Below are 20,865 nucleotides of genomic sequence, written 5' to 3'. Positions count from 1 at the left end.
GTTGGTGATAATGGGTAGCATCTTCTTCAAATTGCATTTACCTTTGGTACTTTTGATTTTTCTTTATCATAAACTTTGATTGCTGTCATCCTCAAGGTGGACTCTCATACCAATTTTAAGGAATTTAGACACATCAGTTTGTGCAATTCTCTTCTCTATCTATTTTATGGAATGGTAATAGACTTTAATCCAACATGAGGTCCATGCTAAGGGGAGCAGCTGAAACCTTGAGGAGAATCAAACCTTGAAATCTTGAGGAGAAGCACACTCTCAGGTCCCAAACTAATACCATCAGATCAACCCATATGGGTTGTCTAACAGTCATATATGATTTCACTAGTATTCTTGTTCATCAAAAAAAAGATTTCGCAAGTATTTTGAGTACTGTTTTGTTGTATTTGGCTTTGCTGCATTTTTTTTTATCATTGTTTACTTAATATGGCATGTTATGGTTTTCGAAGACGATCATGCACATCCAAACATCATTCCAAATGTAACTATTGAATTAAAAATATTAGTCACAAGAATTGAGGAGTTTGGATTGGACCCTTTGAAATTTTTGGCTACTTCTCAACCTTGAGAAGAGGTTCAAATTTGATAATCTAAAGTATATTAAAATGAATTTGATACAAGAAGAAATTGAGTGATTGTGCTTGCTTCTGGACTATCAAATAAAGAGATAAAGGATGGAGAAGAAGACACATTGAAGTCATCTTGGTTCACCTTTATACATTAAAGAAGATTAGTGAAGCTTTACAAGTGTACGTAATTGTTTTGTGATCTTGATCTAACAATGATCAATTTTATCTCACAATGACATTTCACCCTTTTCTCTCTAAGTTCAATCTGATCACACTAAGGTGAATCTAAAATTTTTAAATACAATTGTTTTTGTCAAAATTTTCAAATACACTTAAATGATATTCCAAAGATACAATGAAAGCTTGAGTGTATTTGTGTTTACTATCTAATGTTTGAGAATGAATCTCAAGTTAAAAGATGATTATGATTTCTTTCAAGCAATTTTTATTTTTCTACTTCCGATCTTTTTCAGATCAACTGATTATGCTGACACAAAAGATTTTGAAGAGTGTGTGTTGTGGAGAGGTGTGTTCTCATTTGACTGATGATTTCCTTTATAGAACTTCATTCATGGTGAACAAGCAAGGAACTAGCCATTAGAAACTAATCGTTGTTTTGTCCTTTTGTGCTTTGCCTTGATGACCAAGAAACTCTTGAAACTATACACTATGCTTTGCTCCTCAGCTTCTGATCTATGATTATGTTGCACACCCGTGGTTATGTTTCTGTCATCATTCCTTTTAGTGTCTTTTAAATTTCTCATTTTGAAGTTCATTATGATCTTTTTAAAAAATATAATATTTCAATTGATTTTTAATTCATTTTCTAAAATGTCAGTTTTAAAACTGTTAAATATGCAACGACATGGTAGAATTTTCCATACACTAAATTCATTCGCTCTGGACAATGTTTTTTGTTTAATAACTAGTGGTAGTTAAAATAACACCAAGGACTTTTTTTTTAGAAATGTTATTTCGACAAACTTTTAGTTGTTTAACAACGTATTTATATATTGTAAATATATGAGTTTGTTTTTTAATTAGTTTGTTCTCTCTCCTCAAGTCAAATTAATAGTTGCAAAGGATGTATTTTCATACAGTTATCAATTATGTTGTCAAGTTTTGGTTTTTAAAAGAAAGTATTGGTTGTTCAAATAACATTCGCTTTTTTCATAAGACACCTACAACAATTAATAGTAGACCTTAGGGTATTGTTTGGCTTGACAAAAACTAGAAGGAAAGATTCAAATATGCGGGTTGTCCGACTTCACATTGATGGATGTGGTGTTTTGAGACACCATTACTGATTACAACAACATCATCAACAAAATCAACGACGACGACAACAACAACAACAACAACAACTCTCTCAGCGTAAGATATAGCCGTGTGAGGATATATATATATATATATATATATATGCCAAAGTACAAGTATCCATTGAATTTCTTTGTCCTTGAAGTGACAGCTCTGAGAGAATCACTTTTTGTACTTTGAAGATCTTAGTAGCTTTCGAGCAAATCAGATCTAGACCCGTGATCTTCGGTACTTGATCCAAATCATGGTATTGGTATTTGAATATACCAATCATCCAGATGATTGCTTGTCCAAATGATGATATAGGCGTAAATGCAATTGACCACACAAATGATCATCAGGTCCAGACGATGGCTTGGACTTCTTGAAACAAATTATGCACTTGTTTACAATGTGTTGATCAAAGGATTTGCTTGCTTGCTTAAGATCTTGATCAACATGTTTTAGACATAATGACCATTTGTCATTACTTCAAAGATAGTTGTACATCTTTCTTTGCTTGGATGTTCAACTGATTACATTAAGACCAAAAGATGACATTATTCTTTCATTTGTCTTATAACATCCTGCATGCTCATAGATACATTAATAGACAAATTATTTCTTTATTATTAGTCTTGTTATCATTAAAATATAATATAGAGGTAAGGTTTTTTGAACCTACTTGGTTCTAACATATATCTAGTTTCTTACTTAGTTTAGTCTCAACCAAAGGTTTCAAAACAAAATCTCAAGCCATTAAGCCTTTCCAAATCCTCCCTTTTATGTTAGTTACATATGTCCTTTATGTGTATGGATGTCTATTTAATTTAATTTCTATTAGTCGATTGACCATGTTCTCATTATTCTCTTGCTACCTTTACTAATGACAATTTTACTTTGTAGGATCAAATTTTGGGAGGGAGAATTGAAGTCAGATGTGAATCTAATAATCTTTATTATGTCATAAACCCATCAGAAAATTCTCGTCTTACAATACATGCTCAGTTGGGTCACCCAAGTCTTCTCAAAATTCAAAAGTTGGTCCCTAGTCTTTACGATTTATCAGGTTTGCACTTTGATTTGTATCATCTAGGTAAAAACACTCATAGCCATTTTCTATACTCAGTCAATAAACGAGCTTCTATCTCCCTTTTCCTAATTTTATTGTTGATTTTTTCCCCATTGCACGTGGTTATTTGTTGTGAAGATGAATAAATTTGGGGCCTTGCTAACCAGTGCCCTAAGGGTAATGATTAAGGATTCTATTAATAGAAACTTTGCCTTGAAATTACAAGTCTTTACTTTTTTCTTAACAATAATTACACCACCCTCGATGCAAACTTACTTATTTTAGTACTTTAACCAATGTCTCAAGGGTAATGGTTAGCATGTCCCAAGGTTAATGGTTAGCATTCTCCATAAATTTGGGGTTATGAGAACTAAAAAGGTTATCAATTGTATACTCAATGATCTTTCCTTGTTTTGTTAATATTTTATTCACAAAATTACACAATCGTCCCTTAACTTAATTTTAGGTAACACTTTCGTCCTTTATTTTTTTCTTCGATTTAATCTTTTATGTTATAAAATGTCAACATATTTATCCTTTTTTATCATAAAATAATAAAAAACTCCAAAAAAAAATTCATCAAACTCATAAACAAACTCAAATCTTCATCATACAAACCTAGAATATCAGATTTCATTTAAAAAATCTCATAAAAAATAATAATATATTGTCCTTTTATAACATAAAGGACTAAATGAGAATAAAAAAAGATAAAAGATGGAAGTCTTTCATAAAATTAAGTTAAGGGACGGATTGTGTAATTTTTCCTTTTTTTTTATTTTTTTATTTTTTACGTTTAGATTGTTTGTATAATATATTTGTTTGTAAATGAGTTATATCAAAATATTACTTTTATATATTCATAAATTTTGTTTTTTTACCCCTATAATTTATTCCTTATTTCTACCGGAGTTTATCCTTTGAAAATTGTTGTTCACACTTCTTAAAAGGCTGAAAAGCACCGTAAAAGACACAAATGCTCCGACGACAGTTAACTACCGATGCAATGAACCGGCGGCAGTTAACTGCCGATGATCTGTTATAAGAATAGAACTTACATAGAATAATTTATTCCTTATTTCTACCGGAGTTTATCCTTTGAAAATTGTTGTTCACACTTCTTAAAAGGCTGAAAAACACCGTAAAAGACGCAAATGCTCTGACGACAGTTAACTACCGATGCAATGAACCGGCGGTAGTTAACTGCCAATGATCTGTTATAAGAACATAACATACATAGAAATTTCAAAACTCTATTGTTGCGGTTTTGAGATTCTTAAGTGCGATTTTCTCCAAGCTAAAGCCATTCAACGACAATTACAAACACAAAATCAAGTAAGTGCTTATTATCCTATTGCATTGGCTGTTTTTGATTGAATTGTTAGATATTTTTGGATAAATTGTCACATAGTTAGGTTTTGTTTATTTTTGAATTTTGATTTTATGATGTTAGATGTTTATGATTTAATTGATTTGTTAGATGTTGATTAGAGTAGAATTGATTGACATGTGTTAGGAAATGTTAGAAATTGTCAGGTATTGTTGGAAATTGTTAGGAATTGTTAGAAATTGTAAACATTGTTAGGAATTTGTGGTATAATTTTTAGGATTAGAGTAAGTTTTGATTCGATTTTTGCATTGTGTAGATATGTCTAAGAAACAGGGCGATGCTGCTCAATTAAAAAAAGAGGGTGAGAAGAAGAAAGTAAATTTGACATTGACATGGCAAGGAATCGAAGGCGATGGTTCCATTAAAAAATGTTATTCGAAGGTGTCGGTGTACAATCACTCCACGTTGAGGAGCAGCGGAAGGACTTATTTCTTCGGTCCTAAACCAAAAGCAGGTTTCAAAGGGACTGTCGAGGACAACCCAATTTACTTATGTGACGAGGAAGATGATTAAATGTAAATGCTTGTAATGTCTAATTGTTTTGGATGTTTTTTTTAAATTTTTTTTTTTGATATGTTGCGCATTTTGGTACATTTTGGTTTACATTTTGGTACTTTGAATAAAATTGGGTATTGAATAATTTTGAGTAAAGTTGGGTATTGAATAAATTTGATTAAAGTTGCGTATTGAATAATTTTGATTAAAGTTGCGTATTGAATAAATTTGATTAAAGTTGCATATTGAATAAATTCGAATAAAGTTGCACAAATACACAAAATCAATTAAAAAATACACAATTTTATTTAGTTTTATTTTCATCTACATTACATTACATTCCCCCTAAATATGTGGTATCATCATGATGTTGAATTTAAGTTTAATTTTTAGAAGTTTAGTGAAAATATTGGCATTGAAGTGTCGTATACTTCAGGTAGAGATTTGCAGCTTTCTTTGAAAAGTCAAAAAAATGAAGAGAACACAACACATGTATTCTAGCAAATCAACTTTATAGGGTTTCACATCGAATTTCCTCGTATAAGATGAGTCATCACAGAAAGGAATGCATTCCAAGAGGTTGCTTTGAACTTAATTTTACTGCCCTGCCAACTGACAAGTTTCAATTGACAGAGGAGCATGATCAAGCTCAAAAGAACCTCTAAGAGGTGCATTCCCGTCATCACAGAAAATAATGCATTCCAAGAGGTTGCTTTAAATTGAATCTTACTACCCTGCCAACTGACGAGTTTCAATTGACAGAGGAGCACAATCCAATTCAAAGAAACCTCTTAGAGGTGCATTCCCTTCTGTGACACTCATCCTATACGAATGAATTCAATGTGAAAACCTATAAAGTTGATTTGCTAGAATACATGTTGTTTTCTCTTCTTTAACTTTTCAAAGAATCTACAAATCTCTACCCTAAGTATACGACATTTCAATACCAACATCTTCAACAAACTAATAAGAATTAAACTTAAATTCCAACAAAATAAAGACAGTACATAATAAAGATGCTATCTAAACATAATTTTCTGGCAAAATCAAACTCTTGAGAATATCTTTAGGCGATCTCAGCAACGTAACTTCCATCTCAATCCTCGGGAACATGCGTTCTTGATAATATCTGGAGAACATGTTCCTCACGTAGTCATTGTCTGTCAGCATTATCTTTTTTGTCTGCAAATAACCGGGACATGCATACGAAATGTCCTCCACCTTCCTTGTGTCTCCGGGGGTTGAGTCCTTGATTGATTTCGTTCAGTTGATCCTTCAGATCCTTTAGCGTGATATCAACCCGGACCTTGAACAAATGAGTGCTTCCATCGTTGAAACGTACTTGAGCTTTGAACAAATTGTCCATTGTTTCAGATCTACACCATAAGAAATTAAATAGTCAATGAAAAACTCATTCAAACATTTCATCAAACACTTGGAGTGCAAATTATACGTAAACCCTAAAACTTATAACTATAACATAAACATGCAAACATTTTAATTAATCAACTTAAATCTACTTTTTTTTTGTGGTGGCCGAGGTTTGAACCCCGGACCTTGCATATATTATGCATTGTCCCTACCAACTGAGCTAAGCTCACGAGGACACTTAAATCTACTCTAAAAATGAATCATAATATCTTACTTGTAAATATACTAAAACTAAAATTATAAAAAAAAAAGAAAAACGACAAAATCTAAATCAACCTAAAACTAAAATTATAAAAAGGAAAAACAATTATAACAACTAAAATGTATGTTAATAGAACTATGATTAATTACTTGTGATTTTGTTGAATAAATTTGGATGAGATTTTTAGAGAGATTTTGATAGAGATTTTGAGTTGAGAGTAATAATGAATGAGAGAACAATGCTAGTTCTTCCTAGATTTGTATCAGGATCGCAGCGGCAGTTAATTGCCGATGGATGCCGCGGCAATTAACTACCGTCGGTTCTTTGCATCAGCACTTGACTGCCGTCAGGGCATTTGGGTCTTTTGTGGTGTTTTTCAACCTTAACACAAGTGTGAACAACAATTTTCTTATCCTTTTTTATTACTTAAGATGGCCCAACCCAACTTAGCCCAACCCACAATTACAACCCTAATTTTTTATCCGACTTCATTTCTTCTTGTTGCATTAGCCGCCTCCTAATATCTTATCGTTCTCCTCTTATTATTCAAGTGCGAAGATGGCGAAATTTGTGATTGCAAAAAATAAAAAGGTTAGTAATTCTATACCTAATGATCTTGTCCCGTCAATTTTGTCAAATCTATCTATAAAATCTTTGAAACGCTTTGAGTGTGTTTGCAAATCGTGGAGCCTTTTGTTGGAAAACCCTTATTTTAAAAGCTTGTTCCACAAAAGATTTTCCAATAATCATTCTTACTATGATGATATGTCTGTCCTCCTATATCAAGCTATGAATGATAACAAGCTTGAATTGTATTCTCTTTCTGGTGACAAATTTGAGAATAGGGTCAAACTAGATTGGCCAAACCCATTTCAAGAGGATGTTCCTAAATTTCAAATTTCGGGTTCTAGTAGCATTAATGGGATTTTTTGTCTAACTAGTTTTTTCCTACCCATTGTAAGAGTTGTATTGTGGAATCCAGCTATAGAAGAATTCAAGGTTGTTCCTACCAGCCCTATTGAGTCTGTAGCATATGTATCGCTAAATATGGTTTTGGTTATGATTGTGTTATAGATGACTATAAAGTGATTCGACATGTATTCTGTTTTCCGAAAAATGATATTGATGTGATGTTGTTAGAGGATGCAACTTACTACACTTTTTGGGAGATATACAGCTTAAAAAGTAACTCATGGAGGGAACTTGAAGTTGATGTCCCTATCGGTATAGAAGAAAAAGGAGTGTATCTAGATGGAGTGTTTCACTGGTGGGGTCAAAATGAATTTATTGATGATGAAGATGATAAAGCATATCTTTTGTCCTTTGAACTAAGCACCGAGGAGTTCGTTGTAACACCCATACTCTTAGGAGAAGATAGTTTAGACTTTGAATTTTTTTGGAGAGATTTGATGGTGTTAAATGGATCAATTGCTTTGATTACAAATTATTCAAATGTGGATACTTTCCATATATGTATTTTGGGGGAACTTGGTGTGAAGGAATCATGGTATAAACTCTTTATTGTTCGACCATTATCATGTATTGAGTGTCCTATTGGAGTGGGAAAGAAGGCAGACATATTCTTTACAAAAGAAGATGGAAAACTAGTCTATTTTGATTTAAACACTCAGGTGATTGAAGAACTCAGCTTTACAGCAGATGGATTTTGGGACAAGCCTATAATTTACAAAGAAAGTCTTCTTCCAATTGGAGAAATAAATATGTAATTCTTTTCTTGTTTCCACCCAAGAGTCATATGATAGTGGTTATTATGAATTTACCTTGTACTCAAAGAGGCCGGTCTTTCAGTTGTGCATGTCATAATTATTATTGTAGTCTGAAACAAATAAACTTTGTTCATTCATGGTTTATTTTGAATTTTTGTATGAATGGAAAAAAGGGTTTTGTGGACTTATTTATATTTTGTGTAATTTAGGATGTGCTTTTATTAATATAATTATTTGCAATCTTGTATTACAAGAGTAAGTAACCATTATTTGTGTTATATTTTACCATTGTTGGATGAGATGAGTCAAAACTGAAAAAGGTTATGTAACAAGTTAATCAAGAAACTTTTACATTCGTTTGAGTACATTGTAGTGAAATATTGTATCATTAAATATCCTTTATGATGGCATGTGAATTTTTTATTAAAGGATGAGAAAGGTTGATGGTTATTAATTTCTTAATTTCTCTATATAACCACCCATTTGATTTTATATTTGTCCTTAAATGTAAACTCCTTTTCAAATTACTAGATACATTTATTATTATTTTCCTAAACATGCCCCTAATTAATACTACTAACTTGTCTTGAAATATGTAAAGTCAAATTTAATACACATACAAACAAAGAACATTTTGGTAATATTAACACACAAAATAGACACATTAATTATACTAACAACTTTTCTTAAGAAATGTGAAAAAGACAAAGGAGGCTTACATATAGGGACGGAGGGAGTAGTTATTTGATAAATGAAATATTTTGGCATGTTTGTGTCGATGTCTTTTGAATTTTAGAAAATATTGTTTCCTCAATATGTGAAATACTTGGTTTGATACTTCCTAATGCCAACCTGAATATTTTTAGCGATTATCATTACGCATGTAACACCCCAATTTTTGAGATTATGTCGTAGTCTAATCATCCATTAGAGAGATACCTTATCTTGCTTGTAAATAATTATTAATAGTCTTATTTAATTGATATGGTGTGCCTATGGTGTGGATCTAGGTGATTTTGTATTATACTTGGATGTCTTTTTCATTTTTCTGAATTTCTCAAGTGACCTTTGTGTAGTATTAGGATCATATCTCAAGTTCTATTTATCCAATCAATCTGATTATTGTACATTTAGAAATATAATTCAATTCCTTAAAAAAAGAAAGAAATATAATTCAATTATGTACAACTAAGGTCAGAATAGCATTATTACCACCAACCCATAAAGCACGAACATCAAGAATAGCATACAAACTTTCAGAAAACTCTTAAATCCCTTAAAATAGAATTAAAAAAACTTGTTAACTCCACTCCTTGAACCCCCTCCAAACCTTGTTTACCCAAATCGAACGAAGATGGAGAAAACAAATAGATATGGGTTCAATAGTTGTATTAACAGATATGGGTGTTTGATGAATCCTTTATCTAGTTTATAGAATGGCTTGAGGGTATTAGCAGTGGGTGGAATCTCTTGCAAGTTGTAGCATTGAAAACTATAAATTATAAGGTTGAATTTTTGAAGTTATAGTGAAGAACAGTGAAGAGAAAAAAAGAATGTTAAAGATGAATATTGAACGTAGAGAGAAATAAGGAAGAGAAAGAATGGTTGAAACTGATCACATGTCTATTCCTTTTCCATTTCTTTTTATTTATTTTTATATATCAAAAAATACACATGTGGATTTTATATATTTTTTAAATTTGAAAATTACACATGTGGCATCCAACTCACATAAGTGAGGTGCCACCTATGCGTTGACCGGGTCAAAATCAGAAGGGAGCTATCAGTTGCAAAAAAAGGGTAAATTTAGGAGGTTGGAAAGTGATTTTTCTAATAAGGGCCAAAATCGCAACTATGTCAAACATAGGAGGCCAAAAGTGCGTTTTAGTCTTTGTAAAATTTTCATCATTGTTTGAGGATTCTTATTAAAGATAGTGGCATGTTATCTTGTGTTGTATAGAAAATTGTTAGGGAGCCTAGGGGGAGGCTTGCTTGTAACAAAGATTCTAACATAGTGAAATCCTTCAGGGGGTGTGAAGGGACTGGACTACCTTTAGGTTAGAAGGGGAACCAATATACGTCTTCGTGAAGGGATTATGACATCTTTAAAATAACCGAAATGTCCTAAAACCTAATTCACCCTCGCACCCCCTCTTAGATTGCACTCTAAACTTACATAATGTACAAATCCACATACAACATGAGAAGTCCCACCTCTAAAGAAGAACTCTGCCAACAATGTTTGGTCCCATGAGAAGAAAAAATAAGAAAACCTCAAGAATTTCCTAGTGGCCGTCATAGTGTCCGAAAGAAAATTATGTAAATGGGAAGACATATTTCTGTGGTAGAGAAAACCGAAAGTTTGACCGTAGGATGTGATAATATTCTTGCCATCGCAACCGAAAATGAATTAGCACTAAGAGAAAATTATGACTAGTTGTAGATCGCCATTACAACAATTTCCAAACTTTAAAATAAATTTTATTTGGAGACAAGAAAATTATGTCGCCTATACTTTAGCAAGGGTGCCAAAATTGTATGCTAGTTACCATGTTTTTGATTTGATTCCATCTTGTATTACCTCTATTATGTTGAATGAAATAAGAGATATAAGTTACCTTTTGTAAAAAAAAAAAAACTAGAAAGTTATTTTGTTTAACTTATATAAATTCAATGATAAAATAGTTTTCTCACCCTCAGAATTGAAAACAATGCTTAGTTTGAGCAGTCTTATTTTCACTACGTTGGCTATAGTTGCAAGCCAAAATTTAAAGTTTTTGAACATGGAGAAATTTGTGGTTGCGAGAAATAAAAAGGTTATCAATTGTATACTCGATGTTCTTTCCTGGTTTTGTTTACTTTTTATTTATTTATTTTTAATTTTAGATTGATTGCATATATATTTTTTTTTGTTGTAAATGAGTTATATAAAAAATGTTACATTTATATATGTATTGATTTTTTTTCTTCTATACCACCATAGTTTAGTCCTTATTTCGACTATAGTTTATCAGAGATTTACTTTTCCCACCCTATGGATTTCTACCGTGCCCTATTTTTTTTCTTCCAAAAATACCCTTGTTTGGATTATTGGTTCCGAACAGAATTGTTAGACTTTTTCAGATTTATCCGAATTTTAAACTCCAGAATGGTCTTTTTCCAGAACTTTTTTAATTTTAAGCTTTGAAATTCGTAAAATAAATGCAAATAAACATATAAAACAGAAAGAAAAAGACAAAAAGATAAAAAAAACTCATTTTATTGATATATGAATAATACATTACAATAATGTTGAAGCTTTTTAAGCTTATTACATAAGAATCTAAAATTATTTCTAATCTTATTACATAAGAACCTAAAACTATTTATAGGGGGTAAGCTATACCAGTGGTTCCGGCTGATAGGACATACCAGTAGCTTCACTGTTGGAGGGGAGACAGAGGGGGCACAAGGGCCTCTAGGGAGCAAGAGACCATGATGATCAAACTTACGCCCAGACAAACCAACCTCATACCCGGACTGACCCCTTCCCTGTTGACCGATCATATAACCCCTGATGGATTTCCAAAGAGGCATCTTTTTATGAAAGGCCAACGATGGAAACACATTGTTTGTAAGAGGAAGAAGAGGAGAGGGTGGGAGAGGTTTGTGTGAGAAATATTGGAGGTTTAGAGGGTATTCATATAAAGGGAGTGTCAACATAGGTAGCATCTACCATTAATAGGGTCAAAAAACGTGTATTTTACACGTTTTTTAAGTTGACCACCTCCCAAAACGTTTGCAAAACATTTTCTGTGGTGTAGACCACCGTCCAAAAGAAACTGATGCAGTCCGGATTATATAATCTGGAGTATACATGGTTTCCGGATTATATAATCCTGAAAAATACGATACTGGTGAAACTACGGGAAACTTTGTTCTTCATGTAGGGTGATGGATTGTTCAGATTTTGAAATCCGGAAAGCTTCAGCATTGGATTCTTTTGTGTGATCCACATTGCACCAAGAGTTTATGTGGTCCACAACGGCCAGATAACTCTATAAATAGGGGTCCTTGTTTTCATTACAAGTAAACTACGTCTGAAAAAATATCATGGAATTCCCTGGCTTTGATCCGAACATAAAGCTAGCAGCAGTCTACTACATCGAGGGAAAGCAACACCATCTGTTTAGGATTCGCAACAATGTCACCCTCTCCGGGCTGAAGGATAAGCTGGATCAAATCAACCGTCAACTCAACCACAGAGACACATGGAGGGTGGTCGGTGTTGAATATCGATGTCCATTGTCCGACTCAGCCAGATCTCTTCGGTTCAGTCGGATGAAACACACAAACGACGACGACGTGAGAACCATGTTCTCTGTCTTTGGTCTGCACAGTACTAAAGGACCGATCGAGTTGGACGCTTTGTTGGTTAGATCTACTGAACAAATTCTGAAAAGTTCGAACCGGCCCAGGAACTACGAAGAGATCATGGCTCTGCTGGAGGGACCAGATGAAGAAATTAGTTTAGGTGATCCATGATAATGTGTCATGTTTTAATTAATCACGTGTTTTATGTTATTTAATTGCGTGTTAGTTATGTATTGTTGAATTAAGTTGTTGCATTATGTTTTGAATAATATATATATTATTTAAACTTTCATTATGTTTTAATTTACGTCAATGATGTTCATTTAATCGAAAAAATAACCAAACCTATGCGTTCTGGATTACGAAATCCGGATTCACGTATGGCGTAAGTGTATTCCGGAAAACTAAATCTTTAATACTTTAGCATAGGATCCTTTTGTATAGACCACATTGCACCAGGAGTTTATGTGGTCCACAACATCCAAGGACCTCTATAAATAAGTGCTCTCCGGTTTTCAGCTTTAATACCAGCAAAACACACAAACACACCAAAGAAAACCATACAAATTTTTGTCATTAAGCTGAGGATCTTTCTCACGTTGTTGCAAATAGATAGCTCTCTATTTGACAGCGTGATGAAGATCTTCAGCATGCTGTCAAAAATACAAACAAACACACCAAAGAGACCATGCAAATTTTTGTCATTGTGCTGATGATCTTTGTCTTGCTGCCGCAAAATAGATAGCTCTCTATTTGACAAATAGATTGCTCTCTATGTGCCAGCATTATGAAGATCCTCAACATACTTTCAAAAATATATAGATACTTCTTGCTGCCTCCTTGATAGATAGATAACTCAAAAATACCAAGAGGTTGCTATGAGTTAGATCTTGCTGTCTGCCAGATGAATATGTCATTTGGCAAGGCAACAAGATTTAACTCAAAGAAATCATCTTGAAACACCTTCCCAAAAGATTCATCATTTCTGTTATTATGGTTTTTTTAGCTTTTTATTTGTCTTATGTTGCTTCTATTGATGTTATGTACCTTTGTTCTATTTTTTTCCAAGCCATTTGCCACGAAAAACAAGGGCCTGATGCAGTCCGGATAATAAAATCCTGACAAACTTCATGAATTCCGGAATATAAAATCCGGAACACCTCAGTTTTGTTTTGGTTGGTGACGTTTCTCCAAAGGTTTGGACGGTTAGTGGGGTGTTTAATGATTTTTGCACGGTTTAGGTTGTTTAACACGTTTTATTTGACTGTAATTAAGACCTATGACTGTTTTGAGGCTATAAAAAGGCTTGGATATTCACCAATTTCCTTCATTCTTCTTCACCTCTTTCTTACATTATCTTCAATTTTATTTATTTTTAGTTTTCTAGGTAGCTTTTAGGTGTGTCTGTGGTGTCATGGTCATTGTTGACCGTTCATACGACCCCTGCAATTGCATTGCAGCTTATGCGGGGGTTGTATAACGGTCAACAGAGACCCTTGACGTCAAAGAAAGACACAAAATATTCATGTCGTATTTGTCCGGATTTTATTTTTCGGAAAAAGTAACAACCTGGTTCGAATTTTATTTTCCGGACCAGGGGTATTATTGGTATTTTTGCAGGGCGCGCGAGAACGCAGCAGGGTGGGAAAAGTAAAACTCCATTTTTTATTACTTAAGAAGGCCCAACTGAATCCAGCCCAACCCACTATTACAAACCCTAAGTTTTTACATGACTTCCTTTCTTCTTGTTCCATCAGCTGCATCCTTATTTTCTCATCTTTCTCCTCTTATTATTTCCACAGGCGCCTCCTTATTCCAATGTGTAGATGGATACATTTTTGATTGGAAGAAATAAAAAGGTTAGTAATTCTATACATGATCATCTTGCCCCGTCAATTTTGTCAAATCTATCAATAAATCTTTAAAGCGTTTTGAGTGTGTGTGTAAATCTTGGACCCTTTTGTTTCAAACCCCTTATTTCATAAGCTTGTTCCATAGAAGATTCTTTTCCAATAATCATTCTTATTATGATGATACATCTATCCTCCTATATCAAGCTATAAATGATAATAAACCTGTTTTGTATTCTCTTTCTGGTGAGAGATTTGAGAATAGGGCCAAACTCGATTGGCCAAATCCATTTCACGAGGATAATCCTAGATTTCAAATTTCGGGTTCTAGTAGCATCAATGGGATTTTTTGTCTAATCAGTTACTTCCAACCTAATATAAGAGTTATATTGTGGAATCCAGCTACACAAGAATTCAAAGTTGTTCCTACCAGCCCTATTGAGTTTGAATCAGATATGAATGTTGAAATCGCTAAACATGGTTTTGGTTATGATTGTGTTAGAGATGACTATAAAGTGATTCGACGTGTATTATGTTTTCAAAAAAGCGATATTAACGTGATGTTGCCAGAAGATACAACTTACGACCCTTTCTGGGAGATATACAGCTTAAGAAGTAACTCATGAAGCAAAATTGAATTTAATTTTCCTGTTGATTTTGAAGAAAAAGGAGTTTTCCTAAATGGAGTGTTTCACTGGTGGGGTTTAAATGAAATTATTGATGATGAAGCATATCTTTTGTCATTTGACCTAAGCATTGAGGTATTCTATGTAACACCTATACTCTTAGGAGAAGATAGTTTTGATTTTGAGGATGTTTGGAGAGACTTGATGGTGTTAAATGGATCAATTGCTTTGATTTCAAATTATTCAAATGTGGATACTTTCCATATATCTATTTTAGGGGAACTTGGTGTGAAAGAATCGTGGTTTAAACTCTTTATAGTTCGACCATTAGCTTGCATTGAGTGTCCTATTGGTGTAGGAAAGAACAGAAGTATTTTTTTTACAAAAAAAGAGGAAAACTAGTCTATTTTGATTTAAGTACTCAAGTTATTGAGGAGCTTAATTTTACAGGATTTGAATTTTGGGACAAGTCTTCTTTCAATTGGAGAAAGGAATATGTAATTCTTTTCTTGTTTCCACCCATTATTTGTCTCTCCAATTGGAAATATGAAGGAATCATATCACATGCATGTGTATATTACCAAGATCTTGTGCTATATTTTACCATTGTTGGATGAGTTAACTGAAAAAAGATTATGTAACTAGTTAGTTATACTAAAAACTTTTACTTTCGTTTATGTATATTGTAGTGAAATATTATACCGTTCAATGTTTTTTTTGATTGTAAGTCAACTTTTTGATGAAAGGATGAGGAAGGTTGATAATTATTAATTTCTTAACGTATTTTGTGTCGTAATGCATTATTTTTTATTTTTTATGAAAGGGAGGGTCGAAGTACGGAGAAAGAAGTTGTCTATTTTTTTGAATAAGACTCCTACCACTCGCAGTGCTTTCCTTACCACTCGTAATAATATTCACAACCACCAAAGAATCCGCATTTAATTCTACTGCAGTGAACCCAATACGTTTCGAACACCAGCTAGAGACCTTCCAAAACTCCCCATAGCTCTGCAACAAAAGCATTACACTTCCACTAAAATGTGGAGAACCCGACTAATCACTCACCTTCCGAACCTCTAATAAGTCCTCCACACCCCACGATACTACCATCCTTACAAGCACCGTCAATATTGATCTTGACCCACCCAATTTGTGGTTCCTTCCATCCTACTTCCTCCAAATGTCTCGGCTGAGATGCCATAATAACACACTTTGCTATTGCATTGTGATAATCATTAACATAACTCATAATAATATTTTTAGCATGTAAAGGTCTTTGGTAATTATCATTATGAGTTTCCTTGTTTCTTCAATCCCAAATAGCGTGGCAAGTAGTGGCCCAAAAGTCTCCACTCTATATTATGCTTCCACTGGACATTAGTAAACAAATTAAATTTAATCCAACGAGATAAATCACCTTAAAAAAACTTGTTCTTGCAGCAAAGTCCACTACACACAACGAAAGTGCCATGACTTTTGGACAGTCCCTCAATACATGAATTTTAGACTCAATCTCATCAAGATAGAACCTACACATGGGATTACCAATCCCCATCTTATGCTTCCTCAAATTTGTTAACAATCTTCCATGATAGAGCATCCACATAAAATGTTTTATACATGAACTTTAACCAAGTCTCATCTTGTGCAGCATTGTCAAAATTTGACAGCATATGATAAGCTGATGCAATTATGAATTTACCATTTGAAGAAACCGACCACATTTGCTTACCATTACCATCATTATCATCAGGCACCGCAATGGTCATGATCCTCTGTCTGAACTATCATTAAAATCCATTGGTTCAACATTTCAAACATTTCGAAATTCCAATTATCATTAAAATCAACCAGATCTGCAACCTTCATCTCTTTACACTATTGCGGAATATCAATTTCTACCTCGGGCACACAAAACCTCGCCTTGATCCACATTTGACTCCAAGCTCCAACACTTTTTCCATCGCCTATCGACCAAAAAATATTTCGCTCTAACGCAAGCCAAAGCTTTACTAAAGCCTTCCAGAGGCGTGAGTCCGATTGTTTTGCTATAAATAACTCAGCATGAATATCACTTTGCTGTGTAATGGTTCTACTCAATTGGAATTGAAATGCAAACAATATTGTATTAATTCACCAAAAAGCATTGCAACCTTTGTAATTGCAATCTTAGAGAACAATAGGTGAATAAGAAAATGCAGCAACAATAAGAAGAAGAAGAATATAATAGATAGTACAAGGAATAAGAGAGGGACTTGAGAATTAGGGAGAGAAGAAGAATTTCATCATTCATTTCATGCCTTATTTGTTTTGCTTTCTCTTATTTATAAGTGTCCATATTCATATTTACCATATTACCCCTTTCAACCGTTTGACTCATTACATTACCATCCCCTTTAAAATCAACCTTGTCCTCAAGGTTAAAGCCAAGATAATAATGTTGAAGAGTAGTAGTACCAATGACTTTCAAGTAACTGTTAAAGTCACATAAACCTTGCCCTCGAACAAGAGAACATCCACCCGGATCCCATTGTTGGAATTGTTGAGACCCTTTGGTATAGAAAAAATAGCCATTACCATCTATATCCCATTTCTTGGAGTGCTTTGAAAGGATGGTTATATGTTGTAGTATTAACGAATCAGTGGTTTTAGGCCACCAATGGGAAATTTCAATGTTATAGATGTCAGTAACTTCTTTCCTAATTTCCATACTAATAAGAACACTTTAAGGTACATCAAAACATATTCCATCCAAGATGTAACCACAGGGACCAAAGCTTGGCTCACTATAAGGAAATTGAGAAATTGGTACTGAATGTAGAATCCCAAGAAGCACCAAATGCATGTTATAAATACTGATATTGCATAAGTGCAAGCATTGGCAATTCAAGTACCATTGCCAATTAGGAGTAACAACACAATATAATAAGCCCAATCTTGCAATAATGGCAGAAAAATCATCATTGGCTAAGATGCAACTAGACTTAATACCATCACACAATATAGGGAAAGATTGCACATAATGGAGAAATGCAACACTTGTTGTCTCTGTAGCAAAAATCAAGTTCCTAAACCAATCCATATCTAGATAGTTCCTAGTGCATTAAGGTAAATGTATCTCGAAGGCAATAACTGCAGGATACTCAAATAACACCTTCTCATTCTCACATGTTAAATTGAGGACAACCCCAAGGTATACATTCTCAACAAATGAAACAATTAATGTACCACTACTACTGCAATGCATTAGTTTCTGACTCTCTGTGAAACTATTGGCAGCTTCCTCTAGCACTTGGTGGCTGAAAAATTCATCGCTACAAGCACCAAATGTAGCAGCCAACACTATTGATATACTGATGCTACAATCATTGGTTTGGTATGGGCTTGCAACAACGAAATGGAGACGGAAATTCTGCGCAAAGCGTGCAACATCATAAAAAAATAATGTGTAGATACATCAGTCTTAACACATCCATCAGCCCACTCATCTCTTTTCAATTCATGTAAAAACATAAGCTCAAAACCATTCCAACACTTGAAAATTGGGAAACCTTTGAGGTTGCCAAGGCTATAAGCACTAGTAAGGTCATAATCATCACAAGGATCTCCTTGGTTATTGAGGCCACAGAACCAACTAGAGTGATGAGCATTCCATGAGAACTTTGAATTCAAGACAAATTGACTAAGCACCAACTTAAAGCAAGGGAAGAAGCTTCTTTTCTTAGATATCAACCCACATAAAACACAGCCACAACGAGTAATCCATCTCCATTGATCATAAACCTCATATATAAATTGAATAACCACAACAGCAGAACAATTGACGAAAAACTCACATGACACCAATTCTTTCACATTCAATATACCTACTATTTTAAATTCCACACACAGAGAATTAAAACAGTGCACAATCATCTTAGGCATTTCATCAAACATTTGTTGTGCAGTCCCAACATGAGAATTTTTAGAGTCAAAGGCAATGGAAATGACACCCTTTTCGTGGGAGACGAAGGGGTTTAAATTTGTAATTGATTGAATAGAAAAATCATGTGCTTCTAAGATTAAGACATGAGGAACACCTTTTGAAAATGAGATCAGAGCTACACAAGCAATCAGTGAGAGATAAACCCTGAAGATGAAAACTTCACTACACAGAATAAATCTCCAACAGTAACAGATAGCATTCAGAATTACCACTTTGTGACCAATGTTGGGAGGTTCTGGAGGTGGTGGAGCTATAGTGGGGTTCCCGGTCACTTGAAATTCCACAACAATCTTTTGAAAAGCTTCGATCCGGAGGTTTCGGAGGCGGCGGTAGAGTCGGAGTGAAAACACATGGATGTGAAGGTTTCAGCAGTAGTGAATCAAAATTCAAAGATGAAGATGTGATTAATATACTAGAAAGAGGAATCAAAGTTCCTTTGCATCTCCTTAAATCGACAACCTGAAGCACTAAATTCGTCATCTCGGCAAAACGAGTGATAAATTTAGGGATCACACTTACGCTTGGATACCAATAGCTTGCATCTTGGTTGAGAAGAGGCGTACAAACAATTGGTGTCACTGATTCCACCATTGTTGTTCTCGCACCAACCGAATCATCAACTAATTGTTCATCGAATGGTTCCATGGATGGAAAAGTTTCTTCCGAAGTCGGAAGCTCATCCTTTTTGGATTCGGTAGCATCAATCTCCTCTTGCAACAACTCTAGAATTCTTGCAAATGACTCTCGGATTTCTCGTGTGTTTTCAGCCATACGCGAATTGTGTCGTCGGTTCAATTCAGCTTTACCATGATCAAGCTCTCGCGATGATTCAACCCTGGGAGATGTGAATTGTGACTCAACTGGTTGTGTTAAGGTCTCTACCGGCGAGTTCACAGCACCATGGCAAGAGCTCCGTGAGAAGTATCATCGATGCAGATTTGATTTTGCTTCAATTCGGTCCCATACGGTGTATCCCGGTCCGTCTAGATACACCAATTTTGGCCATTCATCGTTATACTCTTCTTCTATTTTTTCCCAATGAGCTCCTACTGATTCAGCCCATGCCATGGTGACAATGAAAGAACCAATGTAATGGTTCTATTCAATTGGAATTGAAATGCAAACAATATTGTATTAATTCACCAAAAAGCATTGCAACCTTTGTAATTACAATCTTAGAGAACAATAGGTGAATAAGAAAATGCAGCAACAATAAGAAGAAGAAGAATAGAACAGAGAGTACAAGGAATAAGAGAGGGACTAGAGAATTAGGGAGAGAAGAAGAATTTCATAATTCATTTCATGCCTTATTTGTTTTGCTTTCTCTTATTTATAAGTGTCCATATTCATATTTACCATATTACCCCTTTCAACCATTTGACTCATTACATGCTGATATTTACCCCTCATAACCTCAACCAATAGAGAAGTTGATCCAGAAATATATACTCCAACCCAGTTTCATTATGCACGCCTTATTACATTGAGTCTCCTTAAGCCTAGACCACCAACGACTTTTGGTTTTGAAACCGTTTCCCAACTAACATCATGGTATCTCTTGCTGTTCTCGTTGTCGCCCCATATGAAATGCCATTGGATTTTATGAATCTCGTCAATACACGCCTTAGGAATAATATTAGTCATAATGGGATATATTGGAACAGCTTCAATTACACTCTTAGCTAGTGTTACCCTCCCAGCAAACGAGAGTTGGTTAGCTTTCCACGCCGCAAGCTTACCAATCACTTGATCAATAACATATTGAAAATCTGCTCGTTTTGGCACTCTTGCAAGCAACGGCACACCTAAATATTTCTCTAAGGGTGTGTTTGGATGGATGGTTTAGGAGGAGACGGG

General features: G+C 34.2%; 1 protein-coding gene and 3 pseudogenes across 1 annotated transcript; 3 read left to right on the top strand and 1 right to left on the bottom strand.

Annotated features, from left to right (window-relative positions):
* Nucleotides 1-7,025: 7,025 nt before the first annotated feature.
* On the top strand, nt 7,026-8,270 carry LOC146904613 (putative F-box protein At3g16210; annotated as a pseudogene).
* A 4,016-nt stretch (nt 8,271-12,286) lies between these two features.
* LOC146904612 (uncharacterized) lies at nt 12,287-12,718 on the top strand. Its single transcript, XM_085728327.1, has one exon. The coding sequence runs from the start codon at nt 12,287-12,289 to the stop codon at nt 12,716-12,718; it is 432 nt and encodes a 143-aa protein (XP_085584453.1).
* Nucleotides 12,719-14,373: 1,655 nt separating this feature from the next.
* Nucleotides 14,374-15,640, top strand: LOC146904611 (putative F-box protein At3g16210; annotated as a pseudogene).
* A 1,645-nt stretch (nt 15,641-17,285) lies between these two features.
* Nucleotides 17,286-20,393, bottom strand: LOC146904610 (uncharacterized; annotated as a pseudogene).
* Nucleotides 20,394-20,865: the final 472 nt, after the last annotated feature.

Source organism: Medicago sativa, chromosome 7 (genome assembly GCF_051527215.1).
Source record: "Medicago sativa cultivar Bolivia chromosome 7, Bolivia_mono, whole genome shotgun sequence".
Classification (NCBI taxonomy): domain Eukaryota; kingdom Viridiplantae; phylum Streptophyta; class Magnoliopsida; order Fabales; family Fabaceae; genus Medicago; species Medicago sativa.
This window is presented reverse-complemented; position numbering and strand designations above follow the sequence as displayed.